This window comes from Apteryx mantelli, chromosome 3, assembly GCF_036417845.1.
Source record: "Apteryx mantelli isolate bAptMan1 chromosome 3, bAptMan1.hap1, whole genome shotgun sequence".
Lineage (NCBI taxonomy): Eukaryota > Metazoa > Chordata > Aves > Apterygiformes > Apterygidae > Apteryx > Apteryx mantelli.
The window spans coordinates 54,910,011-54,929,087 of NC_089980.1; the positions used below are offsets into that span (position 1 = coordinate 54,910,011).

At 41.5% G+C, this 19,077-nt stretch overlaps 1 protein-coding gene across 4 annotated transcripts in view; it reads right to left on the minus strand.

Moving 5' to 3' along the window:
- Positions 1–14,212, minus strand: part of THBS2 (thrombospondin 2) — a 37,982-nt gene extending 23,770 nt beyond the window's left edge. Inside the window, exons 1-9 of one of the 4 annotated variants that reach the window (XM_067293391.1) lie at positions 14,202–14,212; positions 12,661–12,735; positions 11,146–11,702; positions 9,478–9,562; positions 5,121–5,317; positions 4,142–4,282; positions 3,793–3,889; positions 2,429–2,599; positions 1,394–1,570 (exon numbers count right to left, since the gene is read on the minus strand). In XM_067293391.1, coding sequence (XP_067149492.1) covers positions 1,394–1,570; positions 2,429–2,599; positions 3,793–3,889; positions 4,142–4,282; positions 5,121–5,317; positions 9,478–9,562; positions 11,146–11,702; positions 12,661–12,730 — 1,495 coding nt within the window. In that variant the 5' untranslated portion in view covers positions 12,731–12,735; positions 14,202–14,212. Of the gene's footprint in view, positions 1–1,393; positions 1,571–2,428; positions 2,600–3,792; positions 3,890–4,141; positions 4,283–5,120; positions 5,318–9,477; positions 9,563–11,145; positions 11,703–12,660; positions 12,736–13,567; positions 13,583–13,642; positions 13,858–13,925; positions 14,136–14,201 lie in introns of those variants that run through there. The other 3 variants (XM_067293390.1, XM_013946097.2, XM_013946096.2) reach the window with 3 other exon arrangements.
- Positions 14,213–19,077: the final 4,865 nt, after the last annotated feature.

A 19,077-nucleotide genomic window follows, 5' to 3' on the forward strand; every position in this document is an offset into this window, starting at 1 on the left:
AGTGGCTTCAAAGCTCCCTGCTAAGTTTCCATTTTGTAGGGACAGTGGCACATGACCGCAGGATTCAAAATTTTGCCTAGACAAACCAGAGCTCTACGGCTTTTTCATGGCAACAGTATGCTCAGGAATGCACCTTGTTCACTAACTATTCATTTCATTCAGAAAGGACTGATGATTATATGTAGTGCTATTTCTTATTTTCTGTGAATATACTAATTGAATGCAACTAACTATTCTGCTACTGTGAGAACTTAGACATAAGCCCACCGTTTCATATGATTTTTTTTCATTAGTGTGACCACTACACTTTGTTGCAGCTATTGTTCTTGTTTGGTAATCCATTCATTGGTATAGCTTCAATAGTACTGCTTGACTCAATTAAGTCACTTATTTTAATGATTCTTCTGCACATTTTATACTGATGCAACTCTACTGATTCTGTTGCCACTCCTGAATTTTTGTGAAGTACAAACATTTTTTAACCAGACTCTGTGTTATTTTATAGTGTTGTACAAAACAATGGTTCTTATGGTGATGAATCTTTGTCACCTCTGCTAACTTGATATGCACAGATTAAAAAATAGACAAAGTGAGTATAACTTTTTAAATACAATTGGTTTAGAAGCATGGCATCAATTTTAAGTTCACATCCCACAACTAGAATGGAAAGACTGAACAGAGGAGGAGGTGAAGAAAGATAAACAAAGTTAAAAAAAATTGGGAAAAACACACATGAAAGGGAACAGAAAATGGGTGGAATGAAAAGCAGTCTCTAAAGAGGTTGAAAAGTGTAGATGAGGACAAAAGAAACAATCTAGAATATTGGCTTGCATAAGTCTAAAATACATATACATATATTCAAAGACACCTGGTTATTGGGGGCTTATATGTCTATCCCTAACATATTTTACCACCCTTCTTAAGAAAGAAAATGTTTATCTTTGTGCTATGCAGAAATGAATCATTAAATTACAAAAAGATTTCTCAAACTCTTAACATGTGAAGCCAACTCACAGTTTAAGAGGTTTACAAAACCTCAGACAGCATCGTCATCATTCTCAAAACATCCTTGTGAGACAGATTAGCAAGATAACACTTAACTAAACCATGGAGAACTGTTGTGACTTTCAAGAGGTTACAGAGCCAGTCAGTGGCAAGACCACAAAAGGAATCCCAGGTTCCTGACTCCTGATCCCCCCAAATGCTCACAAACACTGTCCTCTGAACCTCATGCTAAATCTCAAAAATCAGAGCAAATGAAGGCGGGATTTCATCTCTAAGCCACAAATTATATCTTCTGTCACAAAATTCACTATAAATTGGAGCTGTATGAAGAGAGGATGCAATAATAGTCTAGTTGAATTTCATCCTGGATTTAAGCCTACAGATTTACCTGGACATGGAGACTTCTCACATTTCTCTGTTTCACGACCATTTCCCGCACAATTTTTCCCACCCATCTGAGGAATGGGGGAATTGCAGAGGCGGATACGAGTGATATTTCCTACTCCACAGGTAACTGAACAGGAAGACCAGGGAGACCAGTGACTCCAGCCACCATCTTGACGTACTGCCAGAGAAAAGAACAAAACTCAAGGAAATAGCCCACCTGCTGCAGTAATACAAGCTCACTGTGAGCTTACCCTTCTAATAAGCCTCTCACCACATATGAATGTCCTATCTCTTTCCTACCACTGTCACTTACAAAGACCAGCATTTCAGTTCAGATGTTCAAGTACAACTTTCTTAAGAATCTCAATGACCAACATAACTAACATCCATGTTAGTCCTATTTAACTTAAAAATAATTTGTCCCAATAGAACAACTACTTGTTTTAAACAAACATTTGGACAATTAGTAGCTTGAGCATTAACCACAGGTACTATAGTAGCCTGGATAGAGAGGCTCTGTGCAACAGTATGAGTTACAGTTCTGGGGACAGAGTTTGATACTTGTAAGTGCCGTAAATATAAAAGCAGTTTGATATTTTGCAAAACTTTCCTATAATTATTGTATTCCTAAACACTACTATGCAAATGGAATGTACCAATAATCATGAATGAATGGCAGAACAATATCCTCTCTCCACATACATGAACATGAATCACGTGTTGTCTCCAAAATGACCCCAAACAAGAAACTCCAGTTTGTAATGAAAAAAAGATCACCTACTACTTCTTATTTAACAGAGCTGAGCCCAGAATTCATGTACATACTAAACTGACAGGAAAAGGAGGAATATTTGAAAGGGGAGAAATGACACAAAAAAAAAGAAATCTAATGATAGCTACTGTAATTACGCATACATGAGTGTTTGAATACATACAGTTCTGACTATCAAGTGTTCATAAGAAAACCAAGAGAAGGTTGTTTTTGCTCAGAGAAGCAGGAAGTAGCTTACTGAAAAGGTGGAATTTTATTACTTACTGCGATGGTCACATTTCTTAAAGCTGCACATTCTTGTCTGGATGTGCGGGCCTGTACAAGCACTCCTGGTGACATCGCACGACCTTCCCCGCATCTGAGTGCCAGACCCACAAGTAACTGAGCACTTTGTCCAGTCTGACCATGGTGACCAGCCTTCCTCACTGTCATCAGCTGCAGAGCAGAAGATACAAAAAAGTGCTTAGCATTGCCTGCTGCTTTTATCCTCCTATTTGGGAGATTTCTGCTTCTCTTTTGTGGAACATATGCTTTGTGCTTTAGCTTTCTCTTGTTCTGATTCTGTTCTTCCAAGCTGCCACTGAAGCTGGAAAATTATTTTAATGTTATCAGAGGTTATCCCAGATTCAAATCCTGAGTCTGAATTTTCCAATATGTCGTATGTTTACTTGTGGCACTGACCTTCGGAGAAAAAAAGGCATCTTATCTCTAGAATGGACTGAGCCAAGCACTTGGCTCCCACACACCCTTAACTTTGGAATATGGGTCAATATGGTGAGAGGTGGCCTCACCTCTGAACACAACATAACCGTAAATGTGATCAAGAGCACATTATATGAGTGTGCCCTATGCTTTGAATAGGCAAAAACCTCTGAATATATTCCAGTGCATTCATTTTTATTTAGAACATCTAAGCAATCAAAAAAGTATTGCTAGGGTTTTTTTTTCCTGTAATAGATCTGTCCAGTACAGAGTGGAATGTACTGAATTCACACCAAATTCACTAAATTAGTGAAATTACTAAAGCTATTGTCACTCTAGTTCACAATCTGCAATGCTATCTTAAATACACATTGCCAATCCGTTCCATATAAGTAAAGCATTATGACAAAGAGAGCATATATGACATAAATAACAGAATCAAAATAACAGAGAGGAAAAATAACTTGCACTCTTAACAAATATTGCATCAAACTACATTAAGCTTTTGATTGGGAATCTACACGTCCTCCATAACAAGGCAGGAAGACATCCTAATTTGTGTTAGTCTGTTTTAACCAGGAGGTATGGAAAAGAAACAATAGCAAACAGTGCAAACTAACAAAAATCAGAATGTCCTGCCTTGGAAAATATGACTGGAGAGGAAAGTGCATCTAACTTTTTGTGCCCAACTTAGCCAGGTAAGTTATCAGGTTACTCCTAAGCTACCTATATAATCACTAAAGAGAGAACAATTCCTCCAGAAGGTAACTTAGAGCACCCACATTATTTTGTATGATCCTGGTGAATAAATAAGTTTTTCTTTGATGTTACTTGCCTGGACCTCTTACTTATTTTGACCTCTCTAATCCACAAGTAATAGTTTTAAAAATTGTCAAGGGGTGCCTTCTCCTTGGCTAAATACTCACAATGAGAGCAGACTGGACAGCATTCGCCTTCAATAAAAGATGGATCAGCACAAGAGACTGCGGGGCAGGTGATTTGATGGCACACAATTTTAGAATCCTACAGGCAAAGAAATCAGCATACTGGCTTATGTTCACATACAGAAGCAAATAAAGGTAGACATCTCTGGAAAGTTTTATGTGGTGTGGAAATTCTTTGATTTCTTCTAAATATCATGGAAATGAGGAATATTTTTTATACATTTCAGTAAGTCTAGGCCAAGATCTGAGTAAATGTGACCAGATCTGGATACATAAATTGGAGTAAATCTGCTGTCCATTTCTGCAGAGAAGAATGCTTCCAAAGTCTTACCTGGCAGGTACACTTGGTGCAGCTATCTACAATCCAGCTTTCATTATCTGAAAAGACACGGCCATCCTGCCAGCAAACTGACTGGTTCCTGAGTGTTTTGTTTGGCCCAATCAATTCCCACATAATTTGGTTCTCTTCAGACTAAAAGATGAAGCAAATGAAAAAAAAATACTGTACCTTGTGAGCAAATCATTTCAAGTAAGACAAAAGCCAAAAAACACTACCAGACTTAATTATTCCATTAAAAAATCTTGTACTTTTACACATTTATGTATATAAAGAAAACAATCCTTCAGGTACTGCAATACTGCATAGTAATTCTTCAGCTAATAGTACGATCACAGCTACATAACCCTAAGGAAAACCTGTTCTTAGCGGGTTTCTTTTCTCCAGTACGGTTCATCTTTAGATGGGAAGATTTTACTCCTGAGACATATGGCATATTCATAAGCATCCTTCAGAAAGGATTAACTTATTCAGAATTAGGAGAGGGGCAGACTTCAGTAAAATGTGACCATATTACTTCAACTGCAAAAAGCCCACACATTTACCTGCAGTTAGTTATCCTGTGTAGCCACTTACTGGTGTGTTTATAAATGGTATGTACATGGTAACGATGCTTTAATAGTATACAGGCAAGGTTGGGTTCCTTAGCTTTCAATTGCCAAATATGTAGTATCTTTTAGAGTCTTGATTTCACCCTGCGTATGTGTCTGTATGCCTGTACGTTCTTTCAAACCCACCCTGTGAAAGCCAAGCCTAATTAAAGAGCTTTTACTCAAGAACTACCTTAGTAGTCACTCTGAAAATGTAAGTCATATATATGTAATGTAGATATACAGACAGGTATACATATGTGCATACAGCTACCCTTATTAACCTCCTCATCTGTACTGGTATGGACCAAAGCGTCAGAGCAAAAAGGAAAGAGTACTGCGTAACAGACCTCTTTCAGTTCTTAAGACTTACAGGTACCTACCACTTTCTGAAGGTTATCAGCCAAGTTGTTCACTACAATGCGCAGGCCAGTGAGTTCAGTGAACATCGTTCCCAGCTCTTCACAGGAGCGGTCACAAAACTCCGCCTTCTTTTCTGTTTTTTCACCAACATACTCAGTTGTGACAGCAGGGCTCAAGTGAAGGATTTCAGTGCTCTCATTGATAGTGTTCACTTCAGCTGGTAGGAAGAGAGGGAAAAAGAAGAGTTGTGTATACAGTATTCTTCTACAGATTACAGGTACTTGCTGAAATCACTGACTGGCTTCTATAGATACAGAACAATTTCATCCTCTATTATGGCAATGAATAAAAGAGAGGGGTTAGATGTTGGCTGGTTCCAGTTATAGGTTTTTCCTTTTCAAAATTAAGAGCTGAGCTCTGTTTCACACAGTCCTCACTTAAGAACACTGCTGGCAGTGCAACAAATCCCTTTATGAAGAAAGCATAACAAAGGATACAATATCAAAAAACAAACAAACTCGTTTTATCCTCTGAGAGCCATGAAAGGTTTCAGATTTTTTCATGAACTATCATGTTTTCTCTATACAGAAAAAATGGAGGAGAAGGAGCTTCCTTAGAGAAACCCTTGCCATTGTTCTGCCCATTCATCCTATGGTTACTTGGATCAAATTCAGACCATTCTGCAATTTATACCAGCCTCTGGGCTGCTCTATGTCACACTGCCTGCTGTCATACTCAGAGGAGTGATTGTAATGATATTTTAATTCTGAAGTGAAATGAAGATCAAACTAATATCAGGCTGAATATTTGGTCTGTCACTCCAAATATTCCTCCATTAGGAAGCCCTCATGTAAAATAAAACTTTTGGTGTACTACACAGGGAGAACCGAACATGTTCTTAAAAAAAAGTTTAAAAGACCTTCCTGTCTATAGCAAATTCTTGAAAACAAATAAAACAAAATATCAACAGTAATTAAAAAGAAAAAAAATCAGATAATCAGATTTTTCTCCATACAGCTGTCATTAAACTGAAGTTTTGTAGGCTTTTTTATTCCCTGCAATAAGGGTAACTGAACAATACAGTCTGCCTTCTGTTAAGCATTTAATTCTTCACCAGGTAAATATACTTTGGCTTCCCTGGAAGCTTTGTGTAAGGATTCCAAGATACGTTCAACTTTGGTATCAGCTACAGAGAAATCCATCCTTACCTCTCTCTCAATAAAGACTTGTTTACCAGATTTAGTAATATTATAGGAACTCATGGTTACCAAATAAAAAAGAGAAGCAAAGCATAAAGCAATTTATGAGGAAGAAATCGGCACAGGAATGTGAGCCATAAAAGGCATGCTTCTAAATAAGCCAATTCTATTCATTGTTTAAAAGTCATAGAAGGTAGCAATTCTATAAAAATTTTGAGGACTTGATTGGATGCTTGATTATACAACATAAATCACAAGAGACACCACAAAAAAAAAGCATTATATTTAAATGTACAAGTAAAGGAAATGGGAGCAGAAGCAGTCTTTGTCCATTAAGTCTAAAAGTACAAGACAAAGAACCAACCAATAAAATGATATTAAAGAATTATTTCTCAAGCATAATTAAAATGATTGGTTTGATGTGTTTTGCAATAAGCTATGAAGTAACTGCCGCTAGCCAGGGTGTACAGCAAATTGTCTGCAGTGTTCCAAAGTTTAAATAATTGTCTATCTTCATTTACAGGATGGAAAAAAAATGATATATCACATAACAGGTCAGAACTGTCTCTGTCATAACTGTTTGTTTCAACTGCTTTTTGATTCCCTGAAAATAATGCATTTTTCCTACCACACTGAAACATTAGGTTTCTCAGATTCCCCCATAGTGTTTTTCAGGTCATTAATTTCATATTTTTCAAGCCAACATAGAGTGTGCCTTGACCGGAACATTCTAAGGACATTATTAAAGCTGCAATCTCAGCAGGAAACAAAAACCAAAGCTATGTTTGAAGAACTAAATCCACACTTCCTACTGGCACTTGGCAGCAAGTGAAAGATGCCTGGGGATCACTGGGAAATAAGTTCTCTGCTGCTGGCTTCCTGCTAATTTCCTAAGGACTACATGATCATCTTTAAAATGAGAAACTATAAGAGCAGATTGTGTATTCTTTCACATATGCAAATGTCATTCTGTTGATCTAGCTGAGGAAGTGATTTTACTGATGTATCTGTTTAGGTGTATTTTTGTCATCTCTTCTATTCAATGCATGTGTAGAAGTCCTCCTTAAAGTATCTGCAACCACCACACTATACAGATACTTTCCTACCCTCAAACCAACAGCAATCCCAAGGTGCCATTTCACTATACTTCACCTTCTCAGACTAGGATTGAAGATACATTAGGGAAATACAGTCCTGTCTCTGAAAAAGCAGCGGGGTTCTTGTACACTCAGAGCTGAGAGCACTTCACCGTGTCACAGGAGCCACTCCCCTGTAAGCCTGGCATCTTAGCACCTGTACCTCAGCTCAAGGGGTGGGTAGTCAATAAAGCAAAAATCCTTAGAGTACCTTGTGGTCAGTAGCATATTTCTAACCCCTGGCCTTTCAACAGTGGTAATTAAAACAGATAGGCAATGCCAGAGAACAGTTGTGTGTGTAAAAAGCCTCTCAGGTCATTCTGATGTAGACCTCCAGCCAGAGACTGCTGTAAACCCTCGTCTGTCTTTGGACAAGCAATTTCCATCTTGAGGTGTTCTCTTGGTGTTGTAAAGAGAAAGTGAATTTAGGTTTTTTTGCTAAACATCTCTCAGGAATGATAAAACAAAAAAACAAATCTGTATATTTTATTGGACCTGAAAATTTGGTAGTTGACAGATGTGATAAGAAAAATACATTAAAAACACTCTGTTGACTATAATCGCAACAGCTAAGGGGTACAAGAATCCCTCATAAGGAATGTATTAGCATGCAGAACTCTATTTTCCCTTTACATTCCCATTGGCTTCCTCTTTACATTAGAGGTACATTATGCTTCCATTTTTACTTGGTGCTACTTCAAAACACTTGGTCAAACAATTTTCAGTTTCTAACCAACGACGACACAAAAGATCTGCAGATATCCTCCTTAGCTGCTTTTACTGGTTCAATCTGTCTACACACAGAACCCCAGCCTCTTGAATGAGGCTATTCAGAGAGTTGAATATGCCGTTAATATTTTACCTGGGCTTTTTGGACCTTTGTTTCTACTGAAAAATGAAGCAGGACAGCTGAACTGCATCCTTCCTGAAGCCATCCTTCTATTTTATTGAGATTACAATGACTTAGACATCAACACAGGTTCTATTTTTCCACACTTGTCCTGCTCCTCAAACATTTTCTTCCACTAACAAAGGTGGAAGAACAGTAATCAGAAGTTCTAAGTTGTTCTGCATTTGGAACAGGACATATCATAATCTGCTTCCTCTCTTATGAATTCCTCCTGTCTTCTTTCTTCCCTTTTCTACCCTGAAATGGCAGCAAATGTAGGGTGTAACATGTCCATGTAGATTCTGGTTTAACTTTGAGTACAGAAAATAGCTTGGCTGGGACAGACCATAACCAACAAATGAGGGCATGCCTTCTTGCTTGAGCGATCTAAGGCCACGTTCCAGCCCATGCAAGTCATTTCTAACACATCAGCATACTTGCATCTGAGTTCCTGCAGCATGGGACACCTCTGGAAAGTCTGAGATAACCAACTAATATCCTTTATCAAGATTGAAAAATAGAATAGCAAGTTCATATATACATACCAATTCATATATACATACACACACATATATATGCATACACATCCTATAAATATAGGCTACCAATACACACACATATCTATATATGAGAATTTTCATTGCAAAATTTTCAAAACCTGGCTTCCTTTTGAAGAAGTTAAGCCTTCTTACTGCTTAATTATTTATTCTTCTGAACAAATAAGGAAAAGAGCTGAGCAGTCCACTCATTTGCTCAGTGTCTTATGTCATGGCAAAGTAACATAAATAATGGAATTTCAGAGTTTTGGATAAAACCCCAAAGTCCTGACTGCCTCACATACCCACCATGTTTCTCTGATGGATTCAGTTCTCTACGATTCTTGACAGAGCTCCTGCAAGTTACAAACATTGGAAAGTAAAATAATCAGCACCTCCCATGAGCTCTAGTACAAAAACTTAGTATGTATTTAAGATCACTAGTGAACATCTTCCTATTCTAACCAAAAGGAACTTGCTTTGGTTTTAACTATCCAACAAGAATTCTCTACAGTTTCAACGGGATCTGTGTCATGGCCTTAGGATAACATGTCACCATTGGCATTTCTCATTTTCAGAGTTAACTGAACCATATTAGTGAGAGAAGAAACCCTTACTTGGTTGGGTCCTTTGGCATCCTTTTTTATGCAGAACGTCCTCTATTGAGGTGTCAAAGATTAACTGAATATTTTGCAAAAGACCCTGCAATAGAAAACAGTTAAAAGACAAGTTGCATCAACTTGGGATTACTCAAAAGCTGATTTGTCTTATCCCCATGCTACCGGCTGAATTTAGCCATAGGTAAATCCGTAAAAAAACAAACAAAAAAAACCCCACAACAACAAAAAAAACCACCACACACATACGCAAAAACAAACACCACACTCCCTACAATGCAGTAAACCTTGACACAGTCATAAATTTTGTTGATCATCTTGTTATAAAATATTTGCTACTATAAGCAACAAAATTAGGTGTTTTCTGAAATGGGTCATAATAAAATAGTAATTGATGAGCTGCGAGTTCAAATCTCTATTTCCATAGAGCACATTTCAGGCTGTAGTTCCACAAGACATTGGCTGTGATGGCAAGACAGCTTATGAAATTCCTGCACCACCCCACTTCTGCCCTTAGCCATTCATCCCCAAGTACCCTACTCCACTGTCCATTCTGTTGTGCTGACATTACCCTGAGGAAAAAAGAACTGTAAAACAGACCAGTATCTGTTTCACTTTAAAAAAAAATCTCAAAAAATAAAAAAATTATGTTAACCGCAGATTATTTCAGTAAGCCAGTTTACAGTATAGCTCCAAAAACAGTTTTGTCAGCAGAAGTGACTGGCAGACTTAGTCATGGAGGCAGGAATGAGGGGCTGAGGGAAAGAACTTCTGGCTTTCCTGCCAACTACAGACTTTAGCATGTCATGCTCTGACTGGAAACTAGATGGCACAATAGGACGGAAAAAAAAGGGGGGGGGGCACTTTTCAAAGTTTGAAACCATGAGTTCAAGTTTGATTTCAACTGCAAGAGAAAAAAAAACCATCCTTAAAGCAGTTAGACCAGGTCATACCACTGTAAGACAGGAAGTAGATTTTTCATTTTATGGGAAAACTATGAAGTGCATAATTGCTTTATTAAAAAAAAATGGGGGGGGGAACACAAAAAAGAAATCCACAAAAAAAAATCTTTTACAGAACTGATTAAAACATTCCATTCTACTTTTCTTCCAAATTTTATGGTATTTTTTTTAAATTGAAATTAGAAGTTATTCAAATGGGAAACCAAAATATTCTTTAGGGGGTGGGTCGACATGACATACTTCAACTTCAAAAATTCCTCTCCCCACACCCTACACTGCTTTTTCAAATAACATTTCACAAATACTGACAGTTTCCTGTGAACTGGACAGTTTTCAACAGCAAAAATATATCTTCAAGGAAATTGCCAAAGAGTTCTACAAATCACCACAAAAATATGATATACTCAGAAGTCTTACAGCTGTAGAAGAAAGCAGATGTTTGCACAGGAAAGCCCATATACCAGTTGTTTTCATTTTTCCTGGCCTTATACTTTACTAGTCCTTTGCTTTCAGGAACACCCAAATTCACACAATCCAGATCCAGCAATCAACCAAAAGACACTCTGGAGAAATTCTGCTTGGAAATATCTGTGACCCCATGAAATCCAAAGGCTGTTGTAAAAACAAAGCTGTGTCTATTGTCTTCTCGAACTACTGTGGCTACACTCTTACCTTACCACAGACCTCATTTCTCCAGGTTACCTACCCTGAAATGGTTCTCCCGAATAGCTCCTTTTGCCACATACATTCTACTGTTTTCTGCTTTCAGTTGCTCATAGAAAGGCTCCTCCAGGATGAAGCTGTCAATGAGGTCACAGCCAACATAGAGGCTGTAGTTCTCCCCTGTTACTTGCACTGTGAGGTTCTTCCACTGTGAGTCTGCAAGGTCCACATCTTCCAAGGAAATCACGTTCTGGAAGCCATCCACCCAATAGATAAGGTCCAGGGTGTTGGCTCGGCCATTGGAAATAATCTCGAACTGCCTCTCACTGATGCCAGGACCCTCTAAAGCAAGAAGAGTGCCTCTAGACTGCCTGTCCTGTCTCAGGGTGGCTGAAAGAATAAAGCCCTCATTTTGCCGTATGAGTTTGACAATCTTTTTTAATTTCTCTGGTTTACATGGAGGTATATGATCAAACCGAATGAAACGATATGCTGGGACAGAGGGATCTGGACCCCGAAACAATTTTGCTCCAACTGTCTTTCGGTTTATGTTACTGATTTGAAGCAAATCAAAGGCAGTATCTTCTTCCTTGTCACCATCTGAAAAAAGTCAGTGTGCAACAATGATTACAAAAACTGTCATAAGAAATACAGCTCTGCACACTACACCTAGTAATTGCAGTTATATGACAGACTTGAAGAATAAGAGTAAACCTGGTACTTTCCTACTTCCACAGACAGAACTGCATTTACTAGCAAGCCAGAATCATATTTTCCATCTGTCATTTTCATTTACATGGTAACTCTCTCCTTCTGTGTCTGCTGGTATAAATATACATTTGATTATATAACCACATATACATTTTATAGTATTAGACAATACACTCGTACATATATACATGTTGTATGTTTGTATATATATCTATGCATGTAACAATGTAATCATTAATTTTTTTATATATATTTATTTTTATATATATATATATATAGGAGAATTAGTTAATAAGTTAAGCCAATTCCTACATTTTGACAGTCATTAATAAAAATCAAATATTGAGAAGCCATGTGGTCTTTTGTCAACAGGAAGCTAGAGATATACTTTTTTAAGAATTTAGGCCAAGAAGTCTGATGTAAATGAGGGCTTGGCACTGTGCCAATTTACATTCCACTTGTTTGCTCTGTAGGGCTTTTTCTCCCCACCTTTCTCTTTTTTGAAAACTTCATCTCACTCAGTGGTTCTGCTTATGTTAATTGCTATGATGTTTTCTTCTGCAGTGTAAGTGTATGGTAAAAGTATTTCTGAGATTATATACTTCTAGATTAAGGTTTGCTAAAGTAAAAAAATTTTTAGATATTTATTAGTAGTAGGGAATCTTCATTCACCAGTAGTAACATGCATCTACCCAAAAAAGCCCAGCAACTGCTATACTTTTCAAAAAACATGCACTTAAAAAAAAATGATTACTTTGTACACTGTAGCTCAGTTAAGTCAACTTTTTAAACCATCTTGTAGCTTTGCAAGTTACTCTACATCCAGTTAAGATGTGTCAGAACTTACCCTGAGCATCTGAGGAAGCCCACAGGGTTATCAAGACAGTTAGCAACAACAGCCCACTCCTCTGTAGCATAACTCCTATAAATAAACCAAAAACTAGTAGGTATTAAGGAAATAATCTTTTATCATCTACAAATATTTTAACTTGCCTCATGGCATGCCATAAAAACAATTCACATTATAACCAACTGTATACATAAAATCATAATTTCTTTGTTGTTTATTGCAATTAAGAGTTTGTTTGCTTCTGCTGTTTCTTTCTTACTGATGATTATGACATCACAGTTTCTTAGTTCTGATGTCAAAAGGAAATATTATGACATCAAGTGGAGGGAAGATTAGTTTTCGAAAAGAAAGCTCCTTTGCATGTCAGTGTTCCTAACAATGAAAAGGATAAAGACACACAGAGAATACATGATGTAATTTTCTCCAAGATTTTCCATGAGCTGGATAAGAACTACAGACAATATGAGATACAGCATGTTAGTACTTCCATATCTGCTTTGGATCACAATATTCAGCAGATATTCTGTAGGATAACAGGATCTCACTAAATACTAGCTCTGAGTACTAGGGATACTTTTCAGCACCTTTTTCCATTGTCATCATACAAACTCCTCTCTCTGCCTCATACAGACACACAGACACACTCATTTATCCAGTTTTACAATACTCCATATCCAACCGTATCTGGATAAAGTGACTTTTAACGCAATGCTCTCTTTGTCCAGTGGCATTATACCGCTGTAAGCACCGTGGTTGTGGCTCCACGCGCGTGTGCGCCCAGAATGAATAGAGCAGATGGAGCCACCCGGAACGCGCAGCCATTCATTCCTCTGGATGCAGCCAGATCATTTCAACACTTTATAAAAACTCCGCACATATTTCTGGAAGGATTCAGGGAAAATACCTTTTACTGAGATTTTCCCCCGCTACACAGGGCTGTTATTTGGTTCCCCCATATGCTTCCCGTGCAACCGTCTACCTGCAAGTGCGGGGTCGCCTCTTCTACATCTCGGACCCCGCTCTGCCGCGGTGGCACACGGCGCCTATCACTCATTTAAAACACTCCCCGCCCGCCCCGGCGGGTCCCGCTGCCCCCGCCAGGCAGGTGCCGCCCGCCCTTGGGGGCGCCCCCCGGGGCAGGTCATCCCCACCAGCCCGCCTCAGCGGCGCGGCACCGCGGCTCCGGGGCCGCCCCCGCGGTGCCACCCGCCGCCCAGCGGAGGGTCCGGCCGCGACGTCCCGCCCGCCGCGGGACCCGCTACCTGGCATGGGGGGAGCCGACGCTGCGCGGAGAGGCGGGCTGCTCCCGCGGCGACGCCGGGGCCGGGCCGGGCCGGGCGGTGCGCGGCGGGGTGCGGAGCGCGGTGCGGAGCGGAGCGCGGTGCCCTGCCGCCGGTGCACGTCCCGTCGCGCTGCCGTGCCGCCGCCTTTATGGGCTGCGGGCCGGGCCCCGCCGTCAATCAGCGGCGCCGGGGCGCGTCCCCGCGCCGCACCGCGCCGCGCCGCGCCGCGCCGCGCCGACACCCCCCCTCGCCTACCTGCGGGGCGGCCCGGGCCCCACCGCCCACCCGCCCGCCCTCCGCGGGCGGCGCCGGCCCGGGCCCCGCGGCCGCGGGCGGCGGGGCGGGCCCGGCCCTCCGCCGGCGCCGCCGAGGGGGCCGGGGGGCCCCTCGGCGTGGGGCGGAGCGGGGCGGACCCGCCGTGCCCCTGCCCGGACCGCGGTCTCGCTGGCGGGGACGAGCGCCCCGGCCCCGGCCCCGGCCCCGGCCCCGGCCCCGGCCCCGGCCCCGGCCCGGCGGAGCCCCGCGGCCGCAGGGGACGGCGGCGCCGGCCCGAGCCTGCCCTTGCTGCGGGGCGCCCGTGCGCTGCCGCCCGCGGCGCGGCGCGGGAGCCGCCGGGCCCTGCGGAGCCGCCGGGGCCGGGGCTGGGGGCGGCCGGGACCCGCGGCCGGCCCGGCCCGGCGGGGACAACGGGGAAACGCCGGCCGGGAGCTCGCTGTTCCTGCAAGCTCTGCCCCAAAATTGAGCCTTTCCCGGGGCTGCATCCTCTTATTTTTATGCTTTTTATTTTTAAATTACAGAGGCAGCTCAAAGGCGAGCCGTGCCCCAGTCTTCTCCCCCACCCACCTCTCTAATCTGCTTATGGCAAGGCAGTCAGCAGCTTCTCAAACGACCCCCGGCACCCCCCGTTAATCCCTCTCTCCTCTACACGAAGCACTTATCCCCTTTGATTGCAAGGAGAGTGCAGTGGGCTTTCTTAGGCATGTTCCTCTACCATGGTGGGGACCAGCGCTGCAGGCTTATTCAAAGCGACGCACAAGGAATCCCACTCTCTCACACCATTTCCTGTCCTGTTGAGAGGACTGGAAAGTGTCTTCACACCCAAAGTGTCCAATCCCACCCCGCACACTAGTGGGTCGCACCACTGAAGAGCAGCTGGCACAGCTGCACGCGCCATGCTCTGCACAGAGCTGAGGAACCGATCCTTACGGTGGGTCTGCAGAACCTGCCCTGAGGCATGGAAACATTTTGGAAGTCAAACAAGGAGATTGGGATTCCTGCTGCGGAGGCCTGATCTGGGCTTGCACAATATCTGTGGAAGGATCCTGCAGCTGACACGAAGAAACATAGATCTGGTCTGCAGAACCCAGAAACTGGAGCATGGTCAAATGTATAGGCAGATAAACCCCACAAATGTAAAAAAAATGGTAAAAAGGAAAAGAAGTATGAGAAATTATTAACTTTTCTCATCACGGTTTGAAATTTCAGTAGAAAAACACATTGATGTTTCAGAACTCAGAAGACTTCAAAAGGCTCAGTTTGTAACTAGAGTAGAAAATGCCAACTCAAGCATCACTGCCTTTCCCTTTTGCCATGGAAGCTCCTTCCAATTTGGCTGGCCTTGGCCCTGCAGGGTACTAGGCGCCAAGGGACCTTCCCTTTTCTCACCAGGGTCCAAGGGACTGAGACAAACTAGGAGGGAGATGACTTTTTTGTCTTCCTATGGCATTTGGTTTTGTGAAACCTCAAGAATTTAAAAAATAGCTAATGAAGTTCACAAAACCTCAGATTTTACTGAGTTTACTCATCACTCCACTATATTAAGATTTGGTCTTTCTATATGTAACTGTGTGATGTGTTTTCCACAGGAATTTGAACAGCACTAACACTGTTCTTTAGTCAGGAAGCTGCTCTGGGTTTACAGTTGGAGAAGAGAGGGCAGTGCTGAGTTGAAGTGACCTAGAAAGTATCTTTGAGGTAAAGCAGCTTGCTACTGGTACATTCGTATAAGAACAACATTTTTTTTTTTCAGCAGAGACTTTCAAGTTAGTAAAAAGGCAGTGGGAAGTAAAGGGATAAATTTAATCCTGATTGTTTTTAACCAGTTGCCACATAATAAAATTCTTCTTTCCATCTCTGTGAGTGTTGCAGGAACGAGGGATTGATAGCATATTGTTTCAAGCTGAGTGATTTATGTATAGGATGATAGCCTTTGAGAAGATAGTTTTGCTTCTGTTCTCTCCATGACTGTGAAAATGCTCACTGCTAACTTTCTCCTGGCCACCTTTAAAGAGGTAAACACCATCTTCATTCCAAAATTCCTGAAAGAAAGGCTCACTAAAATGAATTCACACTCTGCTTTCCCCAGCTAGCCAATGTACATATGCAAACACTGGAGATAGATTCACATTTCTCAATCACCTGCTTTTTAGGTACACTGTGAATGGGAACAATGGCAATTAGGGAGATTGTGAAGTCAGATTTACTACCATTTAGGAACACTGGTGATGTAACAGTAATCTCACACTAATAGTTTTCTTGAGTGTCTTATCTTTCATTACATTTTACTTCAGACTAGAACATCAGAAGTGCGCATCGGTCCTTAACTTTTCATTTCTTTATGCCACCTCCCTTTCCCTCTTTTTATCTACCTTTTATTTATTTATTTATTTATTTATTTATTTATTTTTCTGCTCTCCCAGCACTTTGGAGGCTTTGGTTTTGGATCAGGTGAGCGTCATGCAAGATAAGTGCATTACTGAAAATAAAAAGGGAGTGGCAGGATTCTGGTCCTGCACTGTCTCAGAAGAACTGTGATTTGGTAGATCTCCGTCATAATATCCTGAATCCTTGTTTTTACATAAGGCTCTGTCACTGACAATCTGACTTAGCTTAGGTCAGGGGAAGATGAAATCCCACTGAAGAAGTGGAATATGTTATACATATTAGAAATTTATTTTCCATTGCTTTTCTGATTAAATTAGAGCAATTGTGGCATGACACCAGAAGACAAATTCTATGAGTTCTGCTGGGTCCTGATTTCCTCACCCCCCCCACAAAGGCAATCTAATTGCACAAACATGGAGAGGAGTCCTTCAGATCTTATTCTATGGTCCTGGGTCTCATCTGATGCTGATGAAAATTACTTCTGAAAATACTGTCCCACTGGCATGAAGAATTTTCCCAGCAATTTCAGTAGAGTCAGAACTTTACTGAGAAAAAGATTACTGTGGTGCATGCCACAAGAGCTCTTTAATTATGTCACTGATTGTATATAAACTTTGTTCTACCTTATTTTTACTAAAAGCTACAAATTCATAAAAACAGTGGGCTTTATGCTGCATTTTTTTATGTGTATGAAAGAAGACTTACATGAATGATTCCTCTGTTTTCAATGTGAGCTGCTTTTGTGAGCAAGAGTTTCAAAATCTGAAAGCATTAGATGGAGGTTACACATTTCATGGAAATTTCTGAGGTTAGATGGTTGCGCTTACTTTATTTTCCTCATCCTGCTTAATTCACAGAAGATAGGAATTAGCGGACGTGATGAGAATAAGCAACAATAAATCATCATCAATAGCAATGTCAAGTACTAGCCCTTATAATGCCTTTTTCACCTGTTGTACATTCACAAGTGAGGTCAATGTTTACTCCAGACAGAGAAACAGAGAGGAAAGTAAGTTGCAAGGGCTCACCCAGCAAACTAAGGACAATCTTAGGAAAGTTATTCAGTTCTTCTGTGTCCACATCTAATCTTTTGTTCTTTGAAGTGGTGTCTCCCCATGTCTTGCAGTCTCCAACATCAATGAATGAATAACAGATGCATTATGATAGCCTCTGTATAAGAGCATCATGCAACAATATTCCCACAAAAGTAATTTCACAGACCCTTTAATTGTCTATAGTTGTTACTCTGGGAAAAATCGCTCATCATTGCAGTTCCACTGAGGATAACAACACTTTGATCATTGATTTAGACTGTGCAGATTTTTCTTTTCACCATGATATCATATAGACATACCAGAATTAGAGGACAGCAGTATGACAAGAAAGAGGTTTGTCTACACTGGTTCTCCAGTGTTGATTGTACAGGTCATGAGCTACCCTACAGAGCAAACATCAACTTCATTTTGTACTCCAGATAAAAAAAAAACCAGCAACAACCCTGGCATAATATGTTGATTTCCTATTTATTTCAGCAAAAATAAATTTATCTCATAAAAGTAATAATTTTCACAAACTCAAAGTGGTGCAAAATCTAGTTGGAGGCCTGTAGCTAGCGGTGTCCACCAGGGGTCAGTACTGGGTCCAGCCCTGTTCAACTTCTTCATCAATGACCTGGATGAAGGGACAGAGTGCCCCCTCAGCAAGTTTGCTGATGATACCAAACTGGGAGGAATGGCTGATACACCAGAGGGCTGTGCTGCCATTCAGAGAGACCTGGACAGGCTGGAGAGGTGGGCAGAGAGGAACCTCATGAAGTTCAACAAAGGCAAGTGCAGGGTCCTGCACCTGGGGAGGAATAACCCCGTGCACCAGTAGAGGTTGGGGGTTGACCTGCTGGAGAGCAGCTCTGCGGAGAAGGACCTGGGAGTGCTGGTGGACACCAAGTTAAGCATGAGGCAGCAATGTGCCCTTGTGGCCAAGAAGGCCAATGGTATCCTGGGCTGCATCAGGAAGAGTGTTGCCAGCAGGTCGAGGGAGGTGATCCTCCCCCTCTCCTCAGCCCTGGTGAGGCCACATCTGGAGTACTGCATCCAGTTCTGGGCTCCCCAGTACAAGAGGGATGTGGCACTACTGGAGCAAGTCCAGCGAAGGGCTACAAAGATGATTAGGGGACTGGAGCATCTCTCTTATGAGGAAAGGCTGAGAGAGCTGGGAGTGTTCAGCCTGTAGAAGAGAATGCTGAGGGGGGATCTTATCAATGCATGTGGGTATCTGCAGGGAAGGTGTAGAGAGGATGGAGTTAGACTCTTTTCAGTGGTGCCCAGTGATAGGACGAGAGGCAACGGGCACAAGCTGAAACATAAGTTCCATCTGAACATGAGAAAAAACTTCTTTACTGTGAGGGTAACAGAGCACTGGAACAGGTTGCCCAGAGGCTGTGGAGTCTCCTTCCTTGGAGATATTCAAA